Source organism: Ceratotherium simum, chromosome 3 (assembly GCF_057802395.1).
Source record: "Ceratotherium simum simum isolate JZ-2026a chromosome 3, ASM5780239v1, whole genome shotgun sequence".
Classification (NCBI taxonomy): domain Eukaryota; kingdom Metazoa; phylum Chordata; class Mammalia; order Perissodactyla; family Rhinocerotidae; genus Ceratotherium; species Ceratotherium simum.
The window spans coordinates 87713757-87740777 of NC_141902.1; the positions used below are offsets into that span (position 1 = coordinate 87713757).

At 49.2% G+C, this 27021-nt stretch overlaps 1 protein-coding gene across 1 annotated transcript in view; it reads right to left on the reverse strand.

Moving 5' to 3' along the window:
* The window catches only part of ST8SIA2 (ST8 alpha-N-acetyl-neuraminide alpha-2,8-sialyltransferase 2), a 67116-nt gene that overhangs the window by 6170 nt on the left and 33925 nt on the right, over positions 1-27021 (reverse strand). Inside the window, exons 3-5 of the mRNA XM_004431913.3 lie at positions 24496-24624; positions 20386-20643; positions 14138-14431 (exon numbers count right to left, since the gene is read on the reverse strand). Of these exons, the coding sequence (XP_004431970.1) occupies positions 14138-14431; positions 20386-20643; positions 24496-24624 (681 nt within the window). The remainder of the gene's footprint in view (positions 1-14137; positions 14432-20385; positions 20644-24495; positions 24625-27021) is intronic.

Below are 27021 nucleotides of genomic sequence, written 5' to 3' on the forward strand. Positions count from 1 at the left end.
AGTTTGGGTGGGTGGGGGGGCAGATTTTCTAGAAGCTCAAGTAAGTCCTTCCTTTTGCAAGAGGGTCCTTCTGTAGTTCCAAAAAAGAGAACCCCAAAACATTTCAGAGTCAACCTTAAATCCTTTATTTTTTGGAGGAGGCATTAGCCTTTGCATCAGACAAGGTTACAGATTCCTAATAACCCATATAATTTCAGTAAATCATGTAATACTTGATATAATAAAACTTATTTCAAGGATCCCTCCCACCGCAACCCGTCTGTCAGGCTGGGGTGATCTGAATCTCCCTTTTGACATTGCCGATGGTGGCCTTCATCCCAGATGGCCAGAATCAGAGTGAACGTGAACTCCCTCTGGGGTGGCCCCTAGACAACCGTCGTCTCCTAAGCCTGTTGGTTGAAGACACTTTTCCTTGCACCTCATCCTATTTCATCCTGTCTGGGCCAAGAAACTCCCCTGCAGCTGAATTTTCCAACTTGGAATCAGATAGAGGGGCCAAAGGCAGAGAAGAGGACAATGGCTCCAGTGATGGCAAACACAATGGAAAAACAATAGGACAAAGCATTTGTGGACACACTGCAGACCTTCGTCTTTTCTTCTCCGCACCGTTGAGAAGCTTAATCGCAGCTAATACGTAGGAGGCATGGTGCTGGCTCGGGGGAATGCTTGATGCTGAGGTTGGGGCTTAGCAGATAAAGAGCCCTTCCTTAGACCACCTCAACACTCGTATGCTCAACAAAGTTGAGCTGAGCTTGGGAGGACCCTGGGGGGCAAAGGCAGGGAGAGTGCAAGGAGGCGAAGAATCTCAGAAGAGCAGCAGCTGATGTTTGGATGCTCCCACACATCCTGGCAAAGTGCTCATCCACCTTGGCTTAACCACCTCCAATCACGGGGAGCTCACCCCCTCCTGAGCTAGTTCACTGCATTTTCGGCTCTAACTCAATGGTTCTCACCCAGGCTGCACACTGGAGTCACCTGGAGCTTTAAGAGGACGGATCCTGGGGCCCACCTCCAGGTGCAGCCTGGACACCGGGATTTTTAATCCCCCCCACCAGTAAGTCAAATGTGCAGACAAGGCTGCTCTAACTGGTAGGTAGTTCTGCCAAAAGAAGCCAAGAATGAGACATACTTAGAGAAAAAGAGGGACAAAGAATAAGCATAAAGAATAATCATAGAGTTTTAAAGATGATTAAGCCTGGAGAACTCATCTAGTCCAGCGGCCTGGCAGGAGCTATAACTGAGCAAGTTGGGACATGTGTAAGGAACACCAACACCTGGCCTCAGTGTTGCCAAGGCAATAGGGAGTGGTGGGGACTGCAGCATCTAAAAGAGTAGCCCGTTTTATTGTTGTCCATTATGGTGATGCCAAATTTTCTGATTTTTTTCAAGAGTATCAGAAATCTGGATTTTTATGCAAATTCTCCAAATTTTTAAATGTTGGCAACTAATTAAAAAAATTTTTAAAAACACCATGTGAGGCCCTGAGTCAAACAGACCATGTCTGTTGGTAATCCACAGGTCTCCTGAATTGAACTAGTCCTTTTTCAGTTTACAGAGGAAAATATGGGAGTCCAGGGTGATTTACCTAAGAAGAGGCAAACTTCTCATGCAGCTGGTTAGATAGAGCTTGGGGAAGATGCAGCCTCCCCACTGCTGGCTCTTGGGCCTTTTTCACCCCAGGGTGATTCTGGGAGGGTCGGGGCTGGGAGTGAACTGGCTACAGCTGCTGTTGACACTATCCAGGGACACGTGAGACCCTGGCAGTGTCCCCAGATGAGAGCATCTCACTGACCGTTCACTCCCTGAGCAAATGTAAGCCCTAACACCGGCTACACTCCATATTAGGGATTTGTGGTTTGTTTATGTTCTGATAGTAAGACTCTAGCAGGGGAAGGCTTTCAGAAACGAATTTCTCTTCAGGCCATCAATGCTAGGCCAAGAGATGGGGAGGGAAGAATTTAATCAGTGGTGAAATGTCCAAGTAGCTCACAGGTGGGTCTCAGGTTACAGACACACGCTGTGCCCTCCTTGTAGATGTGTCTTCTCCCCACATGTCCCCTTGGTGAACTCTCTTTTTATCCCTCAAACTAAGCTCATGAATCACATCTTCCTGGAAATGTTCCCTTTGTTCCACCCTCTTCTCCCCAGCTTAAACTGAGTTAATCACTTCCACCTTATCAGCATGAGCTTTGTTTCTGCTTCTCCTATTGTGCTTATCAACCAGGCTGATAATTCATTATTGTATGGGTCGGTAATCTGCACTGTGATCTCCCCAAGGGCAGGGGCCGTGCCTTACACTCCTTTGTAGGGGGTTCAAAGGCACCTGGATGGATGTGCGGTGCAGCCAAGGCACGGCAGCAGAGACAGCAGAGCTCAACTAATACTCTATCTGCTCTCCTACATCTCCCAGCATCTTCTGTAATTGGACGGGGGTCATGTGACCAGTTCTGGCCAATAGGCTGTGACAGAAATGTGTCTCTCCTGGGCCAATGTTCCTCAAGACCAGGTCCTCTGCCTTTCTCTTCCTCTGCCCTGGAGAACTTCAAAGCCTCCTGTAAAGATGGTGTCAGCCTAGGAGGGAAGAATCCTAGATCCCTGAGTCACTCATTGGAAGAGAGGCCCTGCCAACCTACATCACACTTTGCAAGAAGCAGAAATAAACTTCTGTGGTGCTAAACCACGAGGGTTTTGGGTTTGTTAGCGTAGTGTAGACTAGAATTGATTATCCTGGCTTCTATTGCGCTCAGCAAATGTTTGACTCAAATGGGATTGAAAAATGGGAAGAAGTAGAAAAGAAAGGAGGAAGCTAGCAGCGCACACAGCTTTGTAACTGTGGCCGCTGGAGCAGGACCAGAAACGCCCAGCCTCTCAGATCTGGTGCCAGGCTTTTCAGCAAGAATCGCTCACTGGGAAAGGTGTTAGCAGCAAATGAGGCTCCAGAATGAATTGAGAGCTCAGTGGCACGGAGGGACCCACTTATTTCTTCTTCTGTCTCCACGGGTAAACAAGAACTCCTGAGCGATGTCTGACAGGGACACCGGGGCGCCATTTAATGAGCAGCTTGTAATAGAAGCTGACTGAGTTATGCAGGAACAAATCACTCTCGATTTCCTTTATATCGCCTCAGTCACTCTGGCCAATTTAGAGACTGTGTGCGTGGCTGACTTGTAGACTGTTTCTTTCCTTAGGATAACAGCTGGATGTTAAAACACAAACTAATTAATTTTGCCTTCCCAAATGAGGTTAGCTGGGTGCATCCGGGATGTTGTAGTGACAATGCACCTTTAATATCCCAGTCTTAAGATTTTAATTAGAAGGCAAAGTAATCTCAAAGAAGGCAGTAATTATTTTTCAAATTGGTTACCCCAATTGCCAAGACGATTAAGTGCTGTATTTTATGAGCACGGACAGCAATAAATGAGGATAGCCAAAATCTTCTCGAAAGCACACTCATCCTTCTTCCTGGATTCCTGGGCTCGGTATGTGGCAAGAATAGTGGCTGCCACTGTTGGAAAAAGGGACCAGAAGGGCTTTCTCCAGGAGCTAAAAGCATTTTGTGGGATAAAGCTCATACTGTTCTTAAGGAGCAGGAATGCCTCACAGGTGGTTGTCAAGGGACACTTGGTGACACTTTGTGCAAAGATCAGCAGTAAAGCCTGGGATAGGACTCTCAGACTCCTGGTCTCATCATCCGCATCAGCAGCTTGGGCCCTGATCTGGGGGCCCCACAGCCCATCGCTGCTCTTTCTTGGGAGCTCTGTTGAGGGCTCTGGCGTCCTAGGCGACACCTCAGCACAAGGCTCTCCAGCTTTGCGGTAATGGAGTGCTGGGGGTTTTGTCTCAGAAATGGGGGCTGGAGTGCAAAGCTGATCAAGCCCTGGGGATGCTCCAGGCTGATTTCTGGTGCCCAGGCTTCCAAGCCAGTGCTCTCACTCAAGTAAGTCAGGCTAACCTCAAGTATGACCATGCCACCGAAAACCTCCCCAGTGACTCCTGGGGTCCACAGGATAACAGCCAGGGGCCTCAGCCGGGCTTGTGAAGCCCTTGAGATCTGGACTAAAATCCCTCCTACCACCTGGAGTACACAGCCACACTGCCATGAAGAACTTGGTTTCTTCCAGGACACCACCACCTCCATGTCTCCTGGCTGACAACCCCTTCTTACAGTCTTAGCTTCCGTGTCACTTCCTGTAGGAAGTCTTCCTGGACCTCCCTGGACGGTTTAGTGTCCCGTATGTTGTCCCTTTCCTATCATAGCACTTATGCTACATTATACTTACTTGTTTACTTATCTGCCTCATCCCCTACAATTTTAAATTGTGAGTAAATGGATTGACTTCTTGCCTCTAGATAGCCCCAAATTCTCGCATAGTGCATGCAGAAAGTGAGTGCTCCACAAACCTTTATTTAATTAAGCAATGAATGAAAATGAGCAAGCAGAGGCTAGTGGCTCCCTTTGGGGGCACTGGCAGGAGAGGGGAAGGAGCCCGGCCTCACTTGAAACCCTCCTAGGCAGCCACCAGGTCCTCATACGTGAAAGGCAGACTAACAGCATCCTAGACAGCATGTTGCCAAAGAAAGGAGGAAAAAACCTGATGCTGGTTACTTGAGGAGCTCCTCCTGCTACAGGTGGGCCCCTCAGGGGGTCAAGAGACTGCTGCTCACGCACAGCTATCACCTCTGTCCCTAGAGGCCCAACAGGGACCCAGTAAGACCATTTCTTGGGGGCTTAAACCTTCTGGCTGGATTCTGAAATTTAAACTGATGCTACTCCATCCAGAAAAAAAAAAATGATATTCAGCCTCATTCATAATTAAAGAAATCCAATTTCAAACAACAATCAGATGCCGTTTTCCACTGGATTGGCAAAGATAAGAAATGTTGATAACATCATGTTGGTGACGTTATGGGAAAACAGGCGTTTTCAATAATTGTAGGTGGGAGTAAATTGGTACCTACCTCTAGGGAGGGCAACTTGGCAACATCTATAAAAATTAACAATGCATATATCTCTCTCTTTGTAGCAATGACACTTCTAAAAAGCAAGGATATAGATGCACATATGTGTGCAGGTGTCAGTACAAGACGGGCACTGCAGCACTCATTACTCTAGCAAAAGATTGGGAACACCTGCGATGCCCACGATGGCTTCTGCTTACATTAATTATGGTCCAGACACAGTGGAACGCCAGGCAGCTGTGAAGGAAAACAAGGTGGTGTGTATCGATATGGAATAATTTCTAGAATTTAGCAAGGTGCAGTGCTTAACACATGCTCCCTTATGTGTAAAAGGAAATATTTCTGGAAGGATACACACAGAAAACCAGTTTAACAGGCTGCCTCTGTGGAGGAGGGCTTTTAAATCCTTTTATACTATTTGGAGTTTTCTTTTTACTATGTGCATTGCTATTAAAAAAAATAGAGAGACAATCCATTAAAAATGACCCAATGCCATCCGTGCCTCAATACCACAGCCTCCCTCCTTTTCTTCTCCATGTAACACCACCATGGAACACACTTCCTCGCACAGTGTCCACTGGAGGAGACTGGGACCCAGCTCCCGCGACTGGCCCTACAGACATGTTCTCGGGACTGCGATGGGCATGTCCGGGAGGGGGCGCCTCCAACCTGCGCTGGCCTCTCGCATTATTCTCTGTACCATGCTTACTCTCTCACTCCTGGGCCTGCCCTCTGGCCCTTAGGTTTCGGCTCCCCACTGACAGGCAGCAGGGTCTGCTTTGCCGATCTGCTGCTCCAGCCCTGGCAGGGATGCCCGCTGGATCAGCGCCGTCCTAGGGCCGAGGCTCAGCACTCCTGGGACTAATTAAGCAGCAATTCACAGGCCTCCTCAGCACCAGGCCGGTGGGCTGGGTGGCTGAATGGGCCAGTGGCTGCTTTCCTGCCCGAGGGCCGCCCTCTCTGTGGGTCACAGCCTTCCTCATTGTAATTAAATTAGAACCATTCATTACCAGATGCCGACCAGTTTGCCACTTCCCACGGCCATATTCAGTTGCCTGGGTTTCCTTCCTCTGGGTTGCTCACCTCCCTTGCCAACAGCCAGCCCGGGCGCTGTGCCACTCGGCAGGCAGGCCGGGCCAGAGGCCTCTTGGCAGAGCTGCTCAGGCTGGGACAGGGGGCAGTGAGAGCCGAGTTGCAGGCCTTCTGCTCAGGGTCTCTGCACTGTGCTGCCCCCTCTCTGCGATGCCCAGCCCAATGACTGTCTCAGGTGGGCAAGGATCTTGAGAGTACACAGTAGTTAGAGATGCTCCTGGCACAGGTGTGCTGAATCAAAGAATCTCTGAGTGGGAAAGACAGTATCTAGCTGAAATGTTATGGGTTGAATTGTGTCCCCTCAAATCCACATTTTGAAGTCATAACCTCCAGTACCTCAGAATGTGACCTTACTTGGAGATCAGGGTCTTTACAGAGGCAGTCAAGTTACTGTTAGGTCATTAGGGTGGCCCCTAATCGAATATGATGTCCTTAAAAATGGGGGAATTTGATGACAGACAGGCATACAGGGAGAATGCCATGTGAACATGAAGACAGCCGTCTACAAGCCAAAGAGAGAGGCCTGGAACAGATTCTTCCCTCACAGAACAGAAGGAACCAGCCCTGCTGATACTTTGATCTTGGACGTCTAGACTCCAGAACTGAGAGACGATAAATTTCTGTCATGTAGACTACCCAGCCTGTGGTACTTTGTTACAGCAGCCCTAGCAAACTCACACACCAACTCTGTGTGATGCAGTTTCCCTCTCCACAGCCCAGTAAGGGGCATTCGCTGCTGTCTGAACATCTCCAAGGATGCTGAATTCACCACCTCCTAAGAGGCAACCAAGCTCATTTCAGATGACCTTTATTTGTTGGAATGTTCTTCCCAGGGACCGGATGAAACCTGACTCACTGTAGATCCTCTCCCAACCCTAGTTCTACATCTGGAGACTCATAGGCCAAATCTGTGAGCCCCTCAAGAGCAGGAGCCTTGTTTTATTGATTTTTATATTACCCCGGGCATAGGCCCGGAGCCCTCTAGGTGTCTGTGTTTGCTGGATGAAGAAAGATTCCTCTCATGCTCCTTGGAGTCTTCTTCCCCAACCTTTCAACTTTTGGATTTCTCTGCTACTGTGGCCCCTCTCCAGTTTGGTAGCCAAAACTGAAAGTGATTCTCCAAGTGGGATTTGACCAAGGTCATTCTGACCTCCTTGACTCTCAAAGATGTTATACGTCCACTGCTGTGACCTAAGATCACATTATCCGTTTGAGCAACCACGCACCCGCTGACGGTTGGTACTGTTCATCCCTCTCTACCGTACAATTGTTTAGAACCTAAGTACAGAATCTTGCATTTTTGTCCATATTAAATTTCTTCCTCTTAGATTGGCTCAATGTGTCAGCCTATCAAAAGAAATTTGGATTCAACTCTGAAGCCCTAAATACTGGGAATCCCCCAATAGTCATGTTGCCTGTGAATTTGCTAAGCAGACAATTGACACCCTCATTTAAGGCATTGGTAAAAATAGGGACAGTTGGCAGGATAGGAGGCTGGTGGCAGGTTCTTAGAGATCTCCATCAAGTCAACATTAATGTAATTAACTATCGTCCTTTGGGTGTCAGTAGTCAACAGACCGTGGTCAGTCTATCTGTCAAGGATGTGAGAAGAGGGGTGGCAGTGGGAAGAGCAGAGACCTTTGAAGGCTATGCACGTGGATTCTAATCCCCCTTCTCCTCATCTGAGTGGTCTTGGGCAGTTCACTTAAGATTTCTGAGCCTCAGTTTCTTTATGAGTAAAACAGTCTCTATCTTATAAGTTTGTTCTGAGAAGAAAGGTGACATTTTTTCCCTTTCACTCCCCGAATTGTCAATCAGATCACAGCTCTCCATGTTGTTCAAGAAATACATTGTCAAAGTAGCTGACTTAAATCAAGATGCGAAATGAGTACGCTGATCCCAGGTCTACCTGTCTGTTGCCTTCCTCACAAAAGCAAACCAGGACAATGTGCCCTGCTATTTTCCAGTGAACAAACCCTTGATGTTCACTTCTCCATCCTTAGGTGTTCATAAGCCATTGTATTAATCATCTTTTGGCTGGCTGGCTTGGGGTTGACATCAAGCTCACTGGTGTCCATCTTTTTCCCATATTTAGAAAATCGGGGCAAAGATGCCTGTTCCAGATTGCCCTGCCCCAATTTTGCATTATTTGGAGAAGATCCTGGCCATCTGCTCAGTGATCTTGCTGCACGTTTTCCCCAGGGATGTTAATTGTTCTTGATTTTGTTGAGAGCAGACGTTCTCAAACTTATGCCGTGCATCTGAATCACCTGGAAGGCTTGTTAAAACAGAGTGCTGGGGGGCTGGCCCCGTGGCGTAGTGGTTGGGTGCGCACGCTCCGCTGCTGGAGGCCTGGGTTCAGATCCCGGGCGCACACCGATGCACCGCTTCTCCGGCCATGCTGTGGCGGCATCCCATATAAAGTGGAGGAAGATCGGCACGGATGTTAGCTCAGGGCCAGTCTTCCTCAGCAAAAAGAGGAGGATTGGCATGGACGTTAGCTCAGGGCTGATCTTCCTCGCGCGCGCGCACACACACGCACACTAAATAAATAAATAAATATTAAAAAAAAAAACAGAGTGCTGGGCCCCACCCCCAGAGTTTCTGATTTAGTAGGTCTGGGTTGGTCCTGAGAATTTGCATTTATAACAAGTACCCAGGCGATGCTAATGCTGCTGATCCAGGGACCATGTTGAGAACTGCTGGTTTAGAGCAGTGAAGCAAGATTTAGGTAAAGACACCAAAGGCCTCTTTACTCTATCCAGCTAAAAGACTGACATCCTTTGGTGAGAGGACAGATGTAGAATGGGAATCAAGGAGTCCATTTTCCATCTATCTTTTGTAGCCTGTACACTACCTGTCCTTATCCTTTTGGTTCTTTTTACTTGAGTCATAAAAATCACTCTGTTTTTCTTAATATTTTCATAAGCTCAAACTCGTTCTGGCTTTGGCCTTCCTGACGTTGTTCAAGGACCTCTGTCACTATTCCTGATGATGTGTAATAGAGGCAAGTGGGTGGTGATCAGGAGCGAGGGGGCAGTCCTGGATCTGTCCCTGACCAGCCACGGGACTCGACTCGTACAAGCTACTTACTCCCTGAGGCTCACTCAATTTGCTTATCTTTAAAATGGGATAATGGTGATAGTTCTCTCTTTACATGAGCTAATGCTTAGCATGATGTCTGGCACAGGAGTCTTAGCTACGTTATTTGTGTCCCTTCTCTCTTTTCCTACATGTCTTTTTAAATCTGAGTTCACTGGAGAGCCCCAACCAGTCATCAGATTCTCTCGGTCACTATACAAGGGACGGGATGCAGCATGAAGTGGCATCATTCCTGCCACATGGCACTTAGGACTTCAACAATTAATAATAAGAAGTGGGTTAATAATCACAACTGTGTGCTGGGGGATTGTTTACCAGGGAGACTGACATCATGGTCACCTAGGTCTCATGACATGAAGCCTGGCTCTGCCGTGTGCCAGGTTTTCATGCTAGATGGACTTGATATGACCAGCATTGGGCTCTAGGAGAGGTGATTTATACAGACAATTTCATTTCGTCTTCACAACCATCCTATTTGCCATACTAGAGTATCTCAGATTTTTCCCCCATGAATGTATGGCTTGGGGACACTAAACCAGCCCTAGGAGCACACTGACTTGTATATGGACGTGTCTAGGGTGTTTCAAGCCACCCATGGCAGCATTCAGGATGGGTGAATGCACAGTTGCTATCTGAGGATGGCTGCTTTTCTTCTGAAAGATGGCTTGGATGTGAAGGAGCACTCAGGAAAATCAGGGAGGGCAAAGGCGCGGTCAAGGGGCAAACGACATTGAGAAGCTCAACTGGAGTTTCAGCAGGACTGTGTCAAGCCCCAGGTGTCAGCAGGTGTCTGGTGGGACCCTGAGGTGTTCTGACCTTTCAGCTTGTTTCCGCCTGATGGGACAGCTGCCCTGTGTTCAGAACAACTGTGTGTGTACACGGAGTCCTGGTGTGCTGCTAACACTGGTCTCCTGACACCACTTGTCCAGTGTGGCGACTCCCAGCCCACTGAGCTCATTGGGCCCCCAAATCCAGAAATGGATGGGTGCGAATTTCTGCTGCATCTGGTGCATCGCATCAAAGTGAGATGATGTGGTTCAGCTCCTGGCTGTGTCACTTACTGGCTGGGTGACGTCATACATATCACCCATCTTGTCTGGGCATCAAGTTCCTCATTTGCAAAATAAAGACACTAGGGTGCCTCAAAGGTGATTCCCACTTGACATTCCCACCAGCAAGCACAAGGATTCCAATTTCTCCACATCCTCACCAACACTTGCTATTTCCCATTTTTTAATTTTGATAATAGCCATCTCAGTGGGTATGAAGTGGTATCTCATTGTGGTTTTGATTTGCATTTCCCTAATGATTAGTGATGTTGAGCATCTTTTCATGTGCTTATTGGCCATTTGTATGTCTTTTTGGAGAAATGTCTATTCAAGTCCTTTGCTCGTTTTTTTTTGTTTCCCTTTATATATATATATTTTTTTTTTGAAGAAGATTGGCCCTAAATTAACATCTGTTGCCAATCTTCCTCTTTTTTTTCTTTTTTCTCTCCAAAGCCCCAGTACATAGTTGTATATCATAGTTGTAGAGTTATAGCTCTTCTATGTGGGTCGCCGCCTCAGTGTGGCTTGATGAGTGTTGAGTAGGTCCATGCCCAGGATCCAGACCAGCAGACCCTGGGCCACCGAAGTGGAGGGTATGAACTTAACCACTACTCCCCTGGCCAGCCCTGCTTTGCCCATTTTTGAATTGGGTTGTTTGATTTTTTTGTTGTTGAGTTGGAGTTCTTTATATATTCTGGATATTAGTCTCTTGACAGATATATGATTTGCAAATATTTTCTTCCATTCTATGCATGGTTTTTTCACTGTCTTGGTATATTGTCTTTTTGGTGCACAAAAAGTTTTAATATTGATGAAGCCCATTTTATCTATTTTTTCTTTTGTTGCCTGTGCTTTTGCTGTCATACTTTAATAAACCATTGCCAAACCCAGGTCATAAAGATTTTCCCCTATGTTTTCATCTAAGAGTGAATTTCTTCTAAGTGAATTTCACACTTAAACTGGTTAAAGTGGTTTACTATAAGAAAAAACAAAATAAGTGTTGGCAAGGATGTGAAGAAACTGAATAACAAGTGTTGGTGAGAATGTGGAGAAATTGGAACTTTTGTGCATTGTCGGTAGATTGTAAAACGGTGCAGCCATTATGGAAAACGGTATTGGGGTTCCTTAAAAAATTAAAACTAGAACTACCATATGATCCAGTAATTCTACTTCTGAGTATATATCCAGAAGAATTGAAAGCAGGGTCTCAAAGAGATATTTGCACACCCATGTTCATAACAGCACTATTCACAGTAGTCAAGAGGTGAAAGCAACCCAAATGTACATGTATAGATGAATGCACAAACAAAATGTGGCATATACATACATATAATAGAATATTCTTTAGCCTTCAAAAGGAAGGAAAGTCTGACACATGCTACAACACGGATGAACCTAGAGGACATTATCTTAAGTGAAATAAGCAAAAAGGCAAATACTGTATGACTCTACTTATATGAGCTATCTAAAGTAGCCATATTCATAGAAACAGAAGTAGAATGGTGCTTACCAGGGGCTGGAGGGATGGGGAAAAGGGGATTTGTTGTCTAATGGATATAGAGTTTCATATTTGCAAGATGAAAAATTTCTGGAGATCTGTTTCACAACAATGTGAATATACTTAACACTACTGAACTATATAAAAAGCATTAAAATGGTAAATTTTATGTTTGTATATTTTACCACAATAAAAAAAGTTCATCCCCTCCCACCCCATAAACAGGGTGTTTACTGGACAATATATTTTTAAACAAGGAAACAAGATTATTCTGCAAACTATGGTCCATATTGGAACTTTGAGGTGACGAACTCCTGACAGGTGAATTTGACTTAGTCCATTGCCCTGACGCCTGCAGAATCCTTTACAAAATTGAGGCTAAATGTACTCTCCTCCCTGTGGTTTCACCCTCTGGGACTACTCCTACCTCTTGAGTCTACCTGACCAGTCTAATCTCTTGGTTGGTGGTTGGTGGCAGCTGCCATGATCACAGTAGCTACGGCTGACCAATTGCATGTCTCCCCTATGTCAGCACAGGATATAGGTAGTGTTCCCCAGTGTAGAGACAGAGAAAGCAGGGCTCAGGGAGACAAGCAACCTGTTCAAGGTTGTCACACAACCGACTGAGTAACCGAGCTGGGATCTGAACCCAGATATTCCTACCTCCAAACTGCATGTTTTCGATGCTAGGCTAGACTGCCTCTTGGCCAGGTTCCTCCCTAGCCTTCTTCTCTAAGATCCCTTCATCTTTTCTCATGTGGCTTTGTTCTGCATCCCTCACCAGATCATTCTTCCTCTTGCAGTAAACACCAGGTAAGTTTCCACCAAGACAGAGACAAGCCCTTCCTCTCACTACAGACACTGCCCACCTTTTCAGTAATGCCCTACTGGACCCCGCACCCTACAAAGCCCAGTGGCCCCACAGAGGGAGACAGCCATTGGCAGAAATCCATTACAAGGCCTCTGAAGCCCTCTTACCCCCACCTTCACCCCTTGCTAAAAGCAGAGGCCCGCCCCATCTGTCTCTCCTGCAGTATTTCCTCTCGGGAGTTCCTGCAAAGGAGGATGATGTGATCTCAGGATTAACAGCCTGTTTGTTTAAAGGGCTTATTACTGGTGCTTAATGCTATTTTGACAGATGAAAGTGAGTCAATTATAACTGGAAATAACTCTGGCTGCATACATTTCTTCCAGGTGGTTGCCCATTCCCCATCAAAGGGACTTTTTCTCTTTACCAAAGGGCAGTCCTCCTTCCCTTATCCCCGCTGACCCCCAAACCACTTTCCTCCTTCCAGGAAGAAACAACATTCAAGGCATGGAGCCTAAATCCGTGAGATGGGGGTTGCTGTGGCAGACCCACTCTGCGACCGGGGTGAAGCGGACGCTGAAGACAGGTCAACCGCCAGGATAAGGGATGCGGCCCCACAGAGCCCTGTGTCCATACAGGCATCACTCTGCTCCACCAGCCACGGATGTGGCCGCCTCTTATTGAATGTCTTTCTAGGTCTTTCTTGGGGACTATGGGTTTCTGTGTTGATACCCACCCTAATGAGACCAGCGCTGGTCACAGGCTTGGGTGCCTTGGGGGTCACCTTTATGACAGCAAGAGTCCTTTGTGGGTGGCTGAGAGGGCTTCCTGGGGTCACACTGAGTTATGCTAAGGCCCCAGTGAAGAGCATTCCACTGGTCAGTAGGGGTCTGTACAAAGAGGTCTCTTGTGTCAACAGAACAGGACTGTGAACTGCCACATGGGTGGATAGGCAACAGGACGCAGGGCCTGACCAAGCTGGGAGGTCAAGAGTGAGTGGAATATATTTGTAACAGGCATCTGAAGCTTAATGTGCCCAAGAAAGAACTCTCTTCCTCAACACCCCAAACACACATGGGCTTCTCCCAGGCTCTGCTATCACAGAAACTGACACCACTGTCCCCCATCTGCCCCAGCTCTAATCCCAACAGTCATCCTCGATTTCTCTTGCTCTCACCCCTTGTGGTCCTTAAATAGAATCCATCAGCAAATCCTGCTGCCTCTACTCCAAATTTTACAGCAACTCTGACCAAACTGCTGCCTATCCACTACCACCGCCCTAGTCTACGCCACAATTATTCCCGACCTAGACTATTGCAACAGCTTCCCAACAAGTGTCCCTGCTCCCATGCTTGCCCCCTTATGGCTTATTCTCCACGCAGCAGCAGTAGGAGGATCGTTCTCAACATAGCTCTCCAGCCAGCACCACCAATTCCCAGACAAAACCCATTTGCCAACCCCCCTCAATTCTCCAGGAAGGGAGGCTCAGAAAGGTCGGTGACTTGCTGAGGTCACACAGCTCGTGAGGGTAGAGCTGGGATGGAAATGCATCCGAGAAAGGAGTATCGCCTACCAAGCGCCTCCCACCCTCAGTGATGGCCCCCCCGTTCCCGTGGAGAGGCCGCTCACCCGCGGACGGCGTGCAGCAGGCGCAGAGAGGGGTATGCAGTACGCACGTTGACGCGGTGCTTCAGGATGAGCTCGTTGACCCACTCAACGCGCTCCTTGCCGCCCCTGGCCATGAAGGCGGGGATCCACAGGATGCTGCCATTGAGGCTGTGCAGCCGCTGCAGTAGCTTCTCCCGCCACGTGGCGTTGACCAAGTCCTCGAAGGCCCGCTGGATGACGGAGGGGTTCATGGTCACCAGGTCTGTCTTGAGCCCCACATCCCGGGCATACTCCTGCACTGGGGCCAGGTTGCACCTGCCGGAGAAAAAGGCAACACGGTCCTTTTGAGAAAGCTGAGACACTGCTTGCTATATTTCACTTTACCCATCCTTTGCCTCTCCTCGCTTCCCCCTCATCCCGAAACAAAAACCCAGGGCATCTGCTGCACTCTCCAGTCCCTCCTGCCACCCCTGCTCCTTTGTCTCCTGCTGCACACATTTACTAGGCTCTTAGCACATACAGAGAACTTCGCTGGGCCCTGGGGTGTAAGATGCCTGTCTTCTGGAGTTCGGGATCTAGTACAGAAGGAAGGAAGCAAGTAAGCCAGCCCTCAGCCCACAGGATGACTGTGCTATACAGGCAGGTGTGACCTGGCCACATTAGGTGACAGAGTGAGGGCTCTGAAGGCACACTCCTGGGTTCAGAATTCAGAATGGATGCTCTGATACTTTCTACCTGTGTGATTCTGGACAACTTGCTCAACCTCGCTGTGCTGCCTGAGAGCTTCCTCATGGCTGAGGAATATCTACAATGGTTTCTTTAGCTATCATGGAACACCGCCTCCTCCCAGGGATTAAAGGGGTCGCTACACACCCAGTACTTAGAACACTGCTGGACCACATAAAAGCTCGATAAAGGTTAACTGTTGTCATCACTGATATGGGAAGGAGGAGCATCAGGTGGTCTTCCTGGAGGTGGTGACCATTGAGGGAAGTCTAGAAGGACAGATGAGCAGAATTTCATTTGTGGATAAGTCACGTTAGGAGAGTGTTTCTCCAGCTTGCCAGCAGAAGAATCATCTCAGGCAGCAGTTAAAAATACAGTCCCCTGGTCCCTCGCCTGGATATCCAGATTCAGCAGGTGAGCCTAGGAATTGATATTTATTTTTACAAACTCTTCAGATCAGTCTTATAACCAGGCACTTTAGGAAAAATCATAAGAAATGTATCCAAGGGCATACAGGTGTGAAACAGTGTGGGTATTTAGGGGAGGGCAAGTGAATTGACTGGGGCATATTGTGTGGAGGAGATAGGGCTGGAGAGGCAAGCAGGGTGAGCTCTCAAAGGGTCTGTATGTCAAGGACTTAGTTCCAAGGGCAATAGGGAGCCATTGAAGGTTCTTGAGCAGGAGAGTAACATGGACAGATTTGCATTTTAGGCAATAGCTAGACAACAATAAGATGAAGTTGTAACAGATAATGGAGTGGATGGAATTGGGTTTGGAAGGGCAAACTAAAAGGTCATTGCATTCTCTTGCTGAACCAGCCAGGGACCCTGGGTGGGCAACCTTTGTTATCTCACTAGAGGTCTGCTCTGTGGGGGACCTTCATGGGTCCAGCCTGGGTGTGCACACCTCGGCTTCCTGCCCATGCTGAAAGCCCATGGGACTGGGATGGCAGGAGGGGCACTTCTGGGGAGGCCTGGCCGCAGCCTGGTGGAAAAGCTCTTCGACCAATGGAAATAAGTCTGAGAAATTAGAATAAGTGTTTACAGAACAGAGGCTGGAGATGTGAAGACCAGGGCCACACGTCACTGCCAAATGATGAAACCCAGAAAGAAACCACTTACCCCTCCTTTTAAGCAAGGACTTTCTTCCTTCAACAATTAGGGAGAAAAAGTAAGATAATCAGAAAGAAAAGTAACATCATGGAGCCCCTGGTGTGTGTCAGCCACAGCCGGTCCTTTACAGAGCTCAGCTCAGCTTATTCTGACCCAGTTTTAATCACCCTCATTTTACAGATGAGGAAACTGAGGCCCAGAGTGTGCAAAGTAACTTGCCCAAGTCCCAGAGCTAGTCAGCGAACCCAGGACTCAACCTCAGGTGTGTCTGACTTGAAAGCCTGTTTGCTCTGTCAGGCCCCTCTTCCCATTCCCACTCTTCCGTTCCCATCCCAGCCTTGCTATCTGACTGTGGCTAAACATTACAAGGTGGTGGAATTGTCTTGGGACACCCTCGGGAGCCTGTCACAGACCTCAGAGGAACAGAGTGTCATTGTCATCATGTAGGCCAGTTTGGGACCACTCAGGTCTCAGTTAGCCCTATTGTCCCGAAGCCCAGCTGAGCCAGGCTTCCAAGACCTTCCTGAGGATCTGGGCCCTCTTCCAGGCCGGCCTCCAGGACTGAGAGCAGGGGGAGGTGGACTCAATGCAGTGCAGATCTCCCGAGTCTATCATGGGCCAGTAGCGGCTGCAGGAGAGGCAAAGAAGGACGCGGATGTGGAGCCGTCCCCCGGGGCTTCCAGGGTGGTCGGGGGAGAGGAAGCAGGGGAGTCCATGCCCCACTACAATATCGGGCAGTTGGGGTGTCGTCCACCTACGGTGCTGTGGGTTCGGGGAACCCAGGGGCTCTGAGCTCCCTGGGGGCAGGCCCCTGCCCTCATTCAACATGGGACCCAGCACACAGTAGGTGTTCCAGGCAGGGAGGGGCTCTGAGGGCCAGGCTTTTCCCATGACCATGTCTCAGGGGCACTCTTTGAGTGAGGATGATAGGGGGCAGCTCCGCCCTGACGGGATGCTCTAGACACACCCCTCTCTCACCAGGCATGAATTTCTTCATTTGGGGGGCAGCGGGGGGAATCAGGATGGGGTGAGCCTCATCTAAGCTCCCTCTTTTCCAACAGTAGGCCAGGCCTCTCAAAGCGAATTCTGGGTGGGCTGCGTTGCTTGGATGGGCGTGGCTCTGGGCTGGAAAGGAGTCAGTCCTTTCCAGAAACAGGCACGTCCGCAGGGGCACAGGGAGCAGCAAGCCTGCAGGTGAGAAAGGAAGCTTGCGTGGGCTCTGAGCCGGCCTGCCCAGGCCCACAGCCTGACCCTGGCCTGGACCAGCCGCTCGGCCTCTGGCTCTCTGTACCTCAATTTCCCCATTGAAAAGCCAGGACAAAACAGAACGTTCCAGACAGGGTTTTTGTGAGAATTAATTAATAAACATGAAGAATAAACAAGAATTCCACCTGGTGCATGCTAATGCCTAATAAATGTGAAGCCATGACGATAATGACGATGATTTATCTGTGAAAGGGCATTTGTTCATAGGATTCTTCTTGTGAAAGGGGTGTGTGTATGTGTGTGTGTGCGTAAGTGTGTGTCTGTGTACAATGAAGATTTGATCCCTGACGTCTGGGGATTTACTCTGCACACACATGGCCCTGAGTTAGGCAGTCTCTTCACCCTGGCATTGCAGGCTCGTGGGCACCAGCCTCCCGTCCAGCCTCAACTCCCAGCGCCGCCTTATACAACCTAAGCTCGGTCAAGCGCCGGCCTCCCTGATCTGTCAATCTACTTTCTGGCTTTCATGCCTCTCCTCATGCTGCTTCCCCCTCCTCGGTATCTTCATTTGCCAAAGTCAGCCAACTCAAATGCTGCTTCTTGAAGCCGGCCCTGCACTCCTCCAGGAGGCTGCATGTTTTGCAAGCTCATCGCATTTTGCATGCAGTGTGTCCTCCCACGACTCCCATGCAGAGTTCTCTGAGAGGCGCGAGGTCTTACGTGTCTCCCACGCAGAGGAGGGGCCCAGTAAACACAGAGCTAGACGAACTGATTGAAGACTTGGGTTGACAGAGACCTTGAATGGGCCATTAGGACCTTCGAGGTGTCCGTTATCTCAGTGACACTGCGTGGAGCCCTGCCTCTGTGCTGGGCACAGGCTTGGACTGGACTCCAGAGATGGACACAACCACTGTGCTTTGGAGGTGCTCACAGTTGGGGTGAGGTGGATGAGGTGGGGACACAGGGTCTACAGAGAGCTGCTGTTCAGAGAGGCAAACGCTAGAGGAGAGGTGGTGAGGAATCGTGGTGTGACCTTCACGGATCCCAAGGAAAGGCAGGGGAGGGAATGAACACAATGTGCCCTGTTGTGGGAGACACGGCCTGAGCACACTCCCACACGTCCGCTCAGGCAGCGCTCCCAGCACCACACTCCGTCTACTCTCTGCGCGGGATCCTCCAGGTGGGGGGCACAGGCGCTCCCCCAGGTGGGAAGAACCCAGAGCAGAGGGCCCCATGGGGCAGAGGAGCCAGTGCTGCCACTCAGCATCAAACATGGGGTCTGTACACAGTAGGGTCGCGTAATATTGTCCTAAAACACCTCTCAGTCTACCCCACAGACATGCAGGTCTGTGCGAGCCACGTGCACAGACCTAAAGGTCAAAGGGCAATTGCACATAGTTTTGAGTAGCTCTCTCCTTGGCATTTTAGGTCTCTCTTTTCTAAGTATGTATGGACAGGTGTGGACACGACTCCCAGGAGAGAGGCAAAGCATGCTACGGTCGTGCCTCTTAAAGTGCTGTTCCCACACCAGCAGCTGGGGCATTAGAAATGCAGAGTCTCGGGCCCCATCCCAGACCCGATGACTCGGCATTTTAATAAGCTCAGGTGCTTCGTATGCTCGCTGTAGTTTGAGGGGCGCTAGGCTAAAGAATAGGCAGTATTCACAATGGAAGGACCTCAAAGACGCCAGTCCAACCCGCCCATTTTACAGATAATGAAACTGAGGCCCAGAAAAAGGAGTGACACACTCCAAGTCACATGACAAATGGGGGCAGCAGAAACAAGACTGGACCACAGACACCACACTGCTTGCCTCGCCGTGTAAGTGTCCAAAAAGGAAACTGTTGGCCAGAATCTGCCGTTGTCTCTGGAAATTCCTGAAGCAGGGCCGGGTGGAGCATGGAAAGCTCCCTGCTGAAACTCATGAAGAAGGAAGAAGCATGGCTTATGTGTGTGACACCAGATCAGAAAGGCTGCCCTCCATGCTACCCAGCACCCGGGAGGGGATATGACTCCACCTGGAGGAGGATTCTGCCCCACACTCACCCTTCTCCAGCTGCCAATCAGACAAACCCACCACCCTTTAGACCGGAGGGCTTTGAGAACTAGGGGCTGAGCTATTGGACACGCCAGGCACAGACCGAACCTGGCAAAGCATAACAAACTAAAACCAGTTTGGCTGCTGGGCTGCAATAGCTCTCCCATCGCAGGGGATATGGGAGTAAACACACCACCCACCCCCACGTCCTGAGGTTCCAGGAGCTCTAGCATAAGGCCGCTTCCCAAAGCCCCAGGACAAGCCTCTCTGCGGCGGGACAGTCCCCCAGAAACATGAGACATGGTATGCGGCTCTGCCAGGGCTGGGGCGCTGTTTGGGATGAAACCCAAGGCTCTGTGTGCCCTACTTTCGACCAGAGGACAGCAAGGCCTTGTTTCCCAGTCTGTCTGGGTTGGGGGTCAAGTGTCAGGGCCATGGGTAATTGTGTCCACATGCGTCCCAGGTGACTGGAAAACGAGAGCTGATATTTCAGCAGAAATGATGGTCGAGTACAAAATCCAAGTTTCTCTGCGGCCTCCTCACTTGCCAGATTTTGAACTACAGGATAGTAAAGTTACTAGTAGAGTACCACCTTCCAGAACACTTAAAACGAGTTTTGCAAACTTGGACCAAGAACGGGCCAGCCCAGACCGGATTTTTTAACCAGCCTTTTGTAACAGGCTGTATGTAGGGGTCGGTAAATTGTCTGTAAACAGCCAGATGATAAATATTTTAGGCTTGTGGGCTACATGCTCTCTCTGCAGCAACTCTTCACTTCTGCCCACTATTTCAACTCTACCTTGTAGTGAGAAAGCAGCCACTGAGATATCAAAATGAATGGGCGTAGCTCTGTTCCAATAAAACTTTATTGACAAAAGCAGGCTGTGGGCCAGTCTGCCCATCTCTGTGCTAGGTCAGTGGTTCTCAACCTTGGCTGTACACCGGAAGCACCCAGGCTCCCTGGGCCACATGCCCCCCACCCTTCAGATTGATTTAATTGATCTGGGGTGCAGTCTGGACATTGGGACTTTTAAAGGCTCCCCAAGCAATTCTAATGCGTGCGTAGTCAAGATTTAGAGTGGGGAATTATCCAACCAGTGTGTCGTATTTCTACCTCTTGGGACAACTGGCAGTGCTCAACTTAAGTACGCCTGTCACTTTGGGCCCTGAGCCCCTGCTGTGGTTACCTTATGACAAAGCTGTGTGTGTCAATCTCCTGCCCGCAGCCGCTGTTCAGCAAGACCCCAGAGTTGCCCACAATGGCACAAGTCCGGAAGTGCTTGTTCTTCAGCGGAGAGGTTCTGGGGAGGAGCTCGTAGAGGTTCTGCGACACGTTCATCGTGCTGTCTCGGTCGAAGATGTAATGAATAATGTCTCCAGGCTTCAGGGTCCCCTTGAGGACAGAAATGTCCTTTTCAGCATCCAAGAACTTTAAGATTTGCTTCCTACAAAGACCAAACACACGTGAAGAAAAAGTCTTCCTTCCCTTGTCCAACCCAGCTTTTCCTGTCCTTCGTCACCCTGCAGGGCTGCTGCAGCCTGCACGCAGGAGGAGCTCAGAGTTCAGATGCCCTCCGAGAATGGGTTCCAGGAAGGGATTGTCAGAAACAGCTCAGAGGCGACCAAGGTGGTGGCCTATCTGGTTGCTGTGGTTACGCCCTCTCCCCATGAGATGTGATAACTGCCCTGAGAAAAGACTCCATTAGGACACAGTCTGAACTCATCACAGAGGGCTCCAGAAGGAAGGGTGACCCACTGTCCTGACTTGCCCAGGACAGCCCAGTTTTAGCACTGAAAGTGCCGCATTCCAGGGAACCCCTCAGTCTTGGGCAAATCCAGACAGTGGTCACCCTACATCACATCTCCTCTCTTAGCAGAATTCAGGACCATCATCTGACAGGAAGTCCTCAACTAGGGACAGGAAACCAGGATGATACATGCCCCTCATTCCTCAGTGGCCTATTTTCTTCCATGGAAACCTTCTCTGGCCAAAGGGGCCTCTAGGGGGTAAATGGGAGTGTGGATACTGTGAGGTGTGTCAACCACACTGCCTTTGAGAGGCTGAGAACATAGCCTGCCGTCTGTGTTGTAGAGTGTGTGCCCCTGGCCCCTCATTGCTGTCTAGTTTGGGGTTTGTAAATATTGATACCTCTCTGGTCCCACAGAGCAAAAGTGATCAAAAAACAGCTCTCTAGAGTCTAGGTTGACTTTGATTTAGGAGGAAAGTTCTACAATCATCTAGCAAAGTACACAGATGGGATGGAGTGTGGGCAGAAAAAAGATGAATGTCCTCTCAGAATCACCAGGCGAGTTTTAGTCAAACCATGCAGGCCTGCCCCCAGGAATTTGAGGATCACAGCTGGGGGTTTTACTTAAAGAACCGTCTAAATCACCAAAAGATCTTTAGAAATGATTTAAGTCATAGAGGGAAAAATATTTGGTACCTAGATCAGCTGAAATGAATTTCATTTCCTGCAGCAAGCTGCTATCTAGGGCAGATACAACGATGCCAGTTGGCTTCTCCTCAGAGCCCTGGAGGGACAGGATCTTCACATACTTTACAAGTGGGAGAATTTGCAAAATGGTTGCCCATTGTACAGATGGTAATACTGAGGCCCGAGAGCCTGCGGGATCTGGGGTGTATCCCAGTAGGATGCACATTCAATCACTTGGTGAACCATAAAGAATTCAGAAGCTCCGGGCTGACATCTGAGAAATCCTGATTCTGAGAGTGGCCCAGGTCTCAGTACGCTTTCAAAAGCTCCACAGTTGACTCTAACTGTGACCAGGACTGGGAGCCTCTGGTGTAGCCCAGGGCAGGGCACCACACTCTTCTTCCACTGTCTTTCCTTATTCATGACCTGGATCTCTTGTATCTTGCATGGGAAACCCCTCTCGCTGAGTAATTTGTATCTCTTGATGGCAAACGGGGCACTATTTTTATTTACTGCACGTTACCAAGGATTATACAACTTGACAAACTAATACAGTTTGGAAATAGCTAAAACCTTTGCATTTACTTACCCCAAAGTATTTAAAAGCAAAGAGAGACCCCCAAAAAGCCCATAAATAAACACCTCTGTGAGGGAATTAATTTCTAACTAATTACGAGAAATTACTATCAATATATTCCACATCACTCGCAGAATCTTTGATTATGAATAATTCTGGTGATTAATTGAAGGGAGTTGAAGGAAATTCTTTCTCCCCCTGGGTGAAGCACATTGTTCCTGCCGAGGTGGCTGCGTGCTTGCAGGCTGCCCATGAAGGCCACAGCCTGGTCTTCTCCTAAAGGGGTGTGTGTGTCCATTTCTCCACCCCAAGGTGGGAGAAAGGCCCAGTGGGAACTGCCGGTGGGCGTGTGCTGGTGGGAGGATTTCACTCACAGGTGGTGTAGTGGGGTGAATAGTGGCCCCCGCAAAATGTAAATCTCCTAGCCCTTGGAGCCTGTGATGTGACTTTATTTGGATCTTTGCAGATGTAATTAAATTAAGGATCTTGAGATGCGATCATCCTGGAATACCCCGGTGGGCCCTACATCCAATGACAAGTGTCCTTATAAGAGACAGGAGAGGGGAAGACACACACAGAGGAGAGGCCATGTGAAGACGGAGGCAGAGACGGGAGTGATGCGGCCACAAGACAAGGGACGCCTCGGGCCACCCAAGCTGGAAGAGGCAAGGAAGGATTCCCCCGAGAGCCTTCAGAGCGAGCACTCAGAATTCTGGCCCCCAGAACTGGGAGAGAATATATTTCTGCTGTTTTAAGCCACCAAGCTGGTGGAAATTTGTTCCGGCAGCCCCAGGACGCTAATGCAGGTGTTCTCACTGATGCCCAGGGCTGCTGATCCCAGGGTCAGTAACGCAGGCCTGCAGCTGTTAGGGCAGCGTTGGGAGGGGGTGGAGGGAGGGCCTCAGAAGAGGTGCTGGGTGAGGGGTGGCCACAGGAGTCAGCTCCTTCAGATGGATTCTCAGCTGCCATGTCCCAGATCTCATGCCACTCTATTCCCTACACCCCCCATGTTCCAAAATAAGGCCTCGAGAACTAGGGGATGGGGGCATTTCCATTTTGACAGTGAGCCTACCTGGAAGGGGCGCCTCCCTGCTGTGTGGTGACACTTTTTGGTAGCTATGGGCAAGGCTGACCCCTGTGCCCAGACCCCAGTTCTCCACTCCCTCCCCACGGTGTTGGCCTGGGAAGGTTGGCTGTGATAGTCAAGGCTTTCCCCATCTGGTCCCGGCTACTGCACCAACCTCACCCCTCCATCCCCTACCCCCGGCTTCACAGTCCAGCAGCCCTGAGCACAAACACCAGACTTTAGACTCCGTGCATGTGGGACACAGCTTGGCATGTCTGGCAAACTCCTATTTATCCTCCAAAACCCATTGCTCCTGGCAAGCCTTTCCTGGCCAGCCCTCTTAGTCACCTTAAAAAATGAAGTACTATCTCTTCAGTATGACCTGTCTATTTCCACCCACTTATAAGATGCAATCTCGCACTGCCCCGTCCTTTCGTTGCTTATATTTCTGTCTTCCCACGAGCAGGTCTGACTCATGTCAGCACCCCTGGCCCCCAGCACAATGCCTGGAAACCAATCGTTGGATTCTACTGCCCGACCTTTGCTGGGTTGATCACAGCTATATCCAAGTCAGCGGCCGCAGTGCTGATGTTGTAACCCCTTCCCCATTCCCACCACCCAACAGTGACTGCAGAGCTCGGAAAACACACCCTGCAAAGAGCAGGACAAGACCTTGTGGTCAGGTGTCATGTCAGCTCCTGCTCACCCGATGCCCAGCTATGGCTTTTCACTTTCACATTGTCAGGGAGCGGCAGCCCACCCAAGCCACAAGGACCGTGGGAGGGGGCAGCACTCCAAAGATAAACGGGAGGACTGTCGCCACAGAAAGGGGACACGGATGCCAGGCAGGCCCAACCAGGAAATGTTCCCTTATGCCGGAGAAGAACTGCTGTCTCTGGGCCCTCTGAGAGAGGCCATCTGTGGCTGCCACCCCCCAGGCCCTTGCTGCTGCTGACCCAAGAGCCTCACTCCTTCCAAACCCAGGAACTCAACCATGTGGCCCTGCCACCTTGCCGGCCTGAGTCACTGCCCACATGTGACTGGTGGCCAGGCCTCAGGTTTTCATTTCCGATTGATCACTTACAGAAGAAACCTGCCTCAGCGGGAAGTAAACATTTTATTTCTATCCTGACTTCTTAGATGATGGAGAGTGGCAATTTCCCGGCTAGCGCTGGGGAAGGCCAGGTCTGTCTCTTGCCCTGTAGGTAATTACCACTACCTGATCCTCAGCGAGAGCGTCTCGTTGTGCTTCCACTTGGCCGAGGCTGGCTGGATGTTGTGCTTAATGCTTTCATTACTTCTGTCAACAACAGCTGGCGATGAGGAGCCATTTATTACAACTTCAGCTCTGGAAGGAAAAAAAAAAGAGGAAGAGGGTAGACATGATCTGTTAGCATGCCAATGACAAGTCTAATAGTTTTGTTTTTGCACGGGCTTGAATGTAAACTTCGGAAGAGCAAAATTGCTGTTATTACCTGAGAAGGGAAGGAAGTCTATTTATCTTCTAGAATGCACAAACTCTCTCCCTCAGGTATAACCTACATACATTCTTGGAGACAGGAAGGGGGTGATAAAACTCTCCTTCTCTCCACCCCCACCCCTAATGTTCCCTCCCGGTGGAACCTAGCAGTCACTGTCAGAATAGTAAGACTTCTTCAAGCTACTTGTGCAAAACTCCAAATAGCAGTTGCATTAGCAGCCAATTATCAAAAGATGGTTGAGAAACTTAATAAAGAGAAAACAAAAAGTCACACCATGGCAAGCGATGTAGCCTGTGGCTTCTCCCTCCTCCTCCATATGCTATCACTCTCTTGTTTGTAACTCTAAGATGCCACTTCAAACATCTGCCTTGTGCCAGAGTCATCAGAGCCGTGTCTCTCTCTCCCACTAGACTGTAAGCGGGAGCTCCTTCGCTCATTTCTATATTCCCCAAGGGTCTAACATAGCCGGTGCTCAATAAATGTTTGTTGCATTTGAATTTTGCCCTGGGGGAGCCGCGAGTGGGTGAAGGAGCTGGCTGGCTCTGCATGCCCGGGACAAATCACAGTTCTGGTGCACATCGTCTTTCCACCTGACTTAGGGACACCAGGCATTACAGGACCCGCTTGAATTCTGAGGCTTGAAATCTATGCTAGTAGGTTTCTAAGAAACTGGGTTACAATTACATCTCGTAAGGCAGTGGAGGAGACAGCCTGCCTCCGCCAGCTGCACACAGATGTATGTGGGTCATTCAGAAGTCCCTTTTGTCTGTGCTGCGGCAGATTCTCCCAGTTAGAATGGTAAGTGGATTTGTGATGCCAAATTCTGGAGCTTTAAAGAATTCAAACCAAACATCTACGTCCTCTGCATCTATCTTGGAACAGCCAAGTTAAAAAAGATGAAATCCTTTTAATGAGGTCTTAAACCTAATGCTCTCTTTTGCTTTTTGTAGGTAGAGAAGAAATTCATTTGGGGGTGCACATTGTCTCCTCATATTCCCCACACACCTCCACTCCTCAATATTCCTGACTCCTCTGGCTGAGATCACTTGTCTTGGATTCAAATATATGTAACTTTTGCAGAGGATAGAAAATTAAAGGGTCTTTAGTAAGGCAGATGGACTCCAGCATGCAGGCTTAAGGGAGCCTCTGCGAGGAAACAGAAGACCTGACACTTTGTAATTTTTGCTGTTTTCATGGAAGGAAGCAGAGGGTATAGCAGAAAGATTTTACAAGCTGTGTGACTCTGGGTAAATCACTTTACCTCTTTGAGCCTCAGTTTCCCCATTTATAATGAAAAGGTATAGAAGAAGAAGATATCTAGGTCTAAGGTTCTAGAATTCCATAAGGACCACCAATGTCTCCTGCACCTACCACTGGCTGCCATCTCATGAGGCTCCAGGAGGAGCTGGCTGTGGCTGCACCTCTTTGGTACCCCTACTTCTGTGTAGGTCACAGGTAGGAGCAGGGGCCCTGAGGACCACGGATTTAGCTGCCATACCCCAAGACCCCAAGCTTCCCTGAAGCTTATGTCAGTAGTTATATGTGATAGAAATACTTTAACATTTGTGATGAGGAGCTGTCTTCCTGAGAGGCCAGCTGATACTCTCATCAGTAATCAATGACTGGGACCTGGCATCTTATGGCTTAAGGTTGACTCAATCTAGGGTGATCCCCTCAGAACCTGGGGCATACTGGGTGAACCCAGGCTCTCTCAGGAAAGAAGGGTCTGCAGAGGTATTCTATCATGGATGCTTGCAGAGACCTGGTAGGAAACCTCCAGAAGGGGTTTCTGGGCTTCTCTTGGACACACGGTGGTGGAACTAGGAAAAGGAAGGAGATAAATGTTGGCATGGCTAGCGGTGAAATTCCATTTCTATCTCCACTTCCTAGTGAAGCCCTGGACGGGATCCTGCATGGCCAGCCATGGTCCTACTGAACTTCACCCTGGCTCTGTCTCTGTCTAGTGGGGGGACTTGGGAAGGTCACTTTGGGTCTCTGGCCTCTACTTTCTTATCTGTAAAACCAACCGGATGGATAGATAACCCCAGGGACCACCTCGGTGCACTGGGTTTACATGCTCTGTGTTCCACAAACACAGCTGGATTGGTGAGTTGAGATATTCCTCTTCAGTGAATGCGTCCTCCTGTCCCCAGCACCCCCTCCACCCCAAGGACACTAGAGTCTTATTTCAGGCTTAAGTTTCTTTGCCTACCTCAGTGGCCATCTCCTGATGCCATGGACATGTCCATAGTGATAGCAATGAG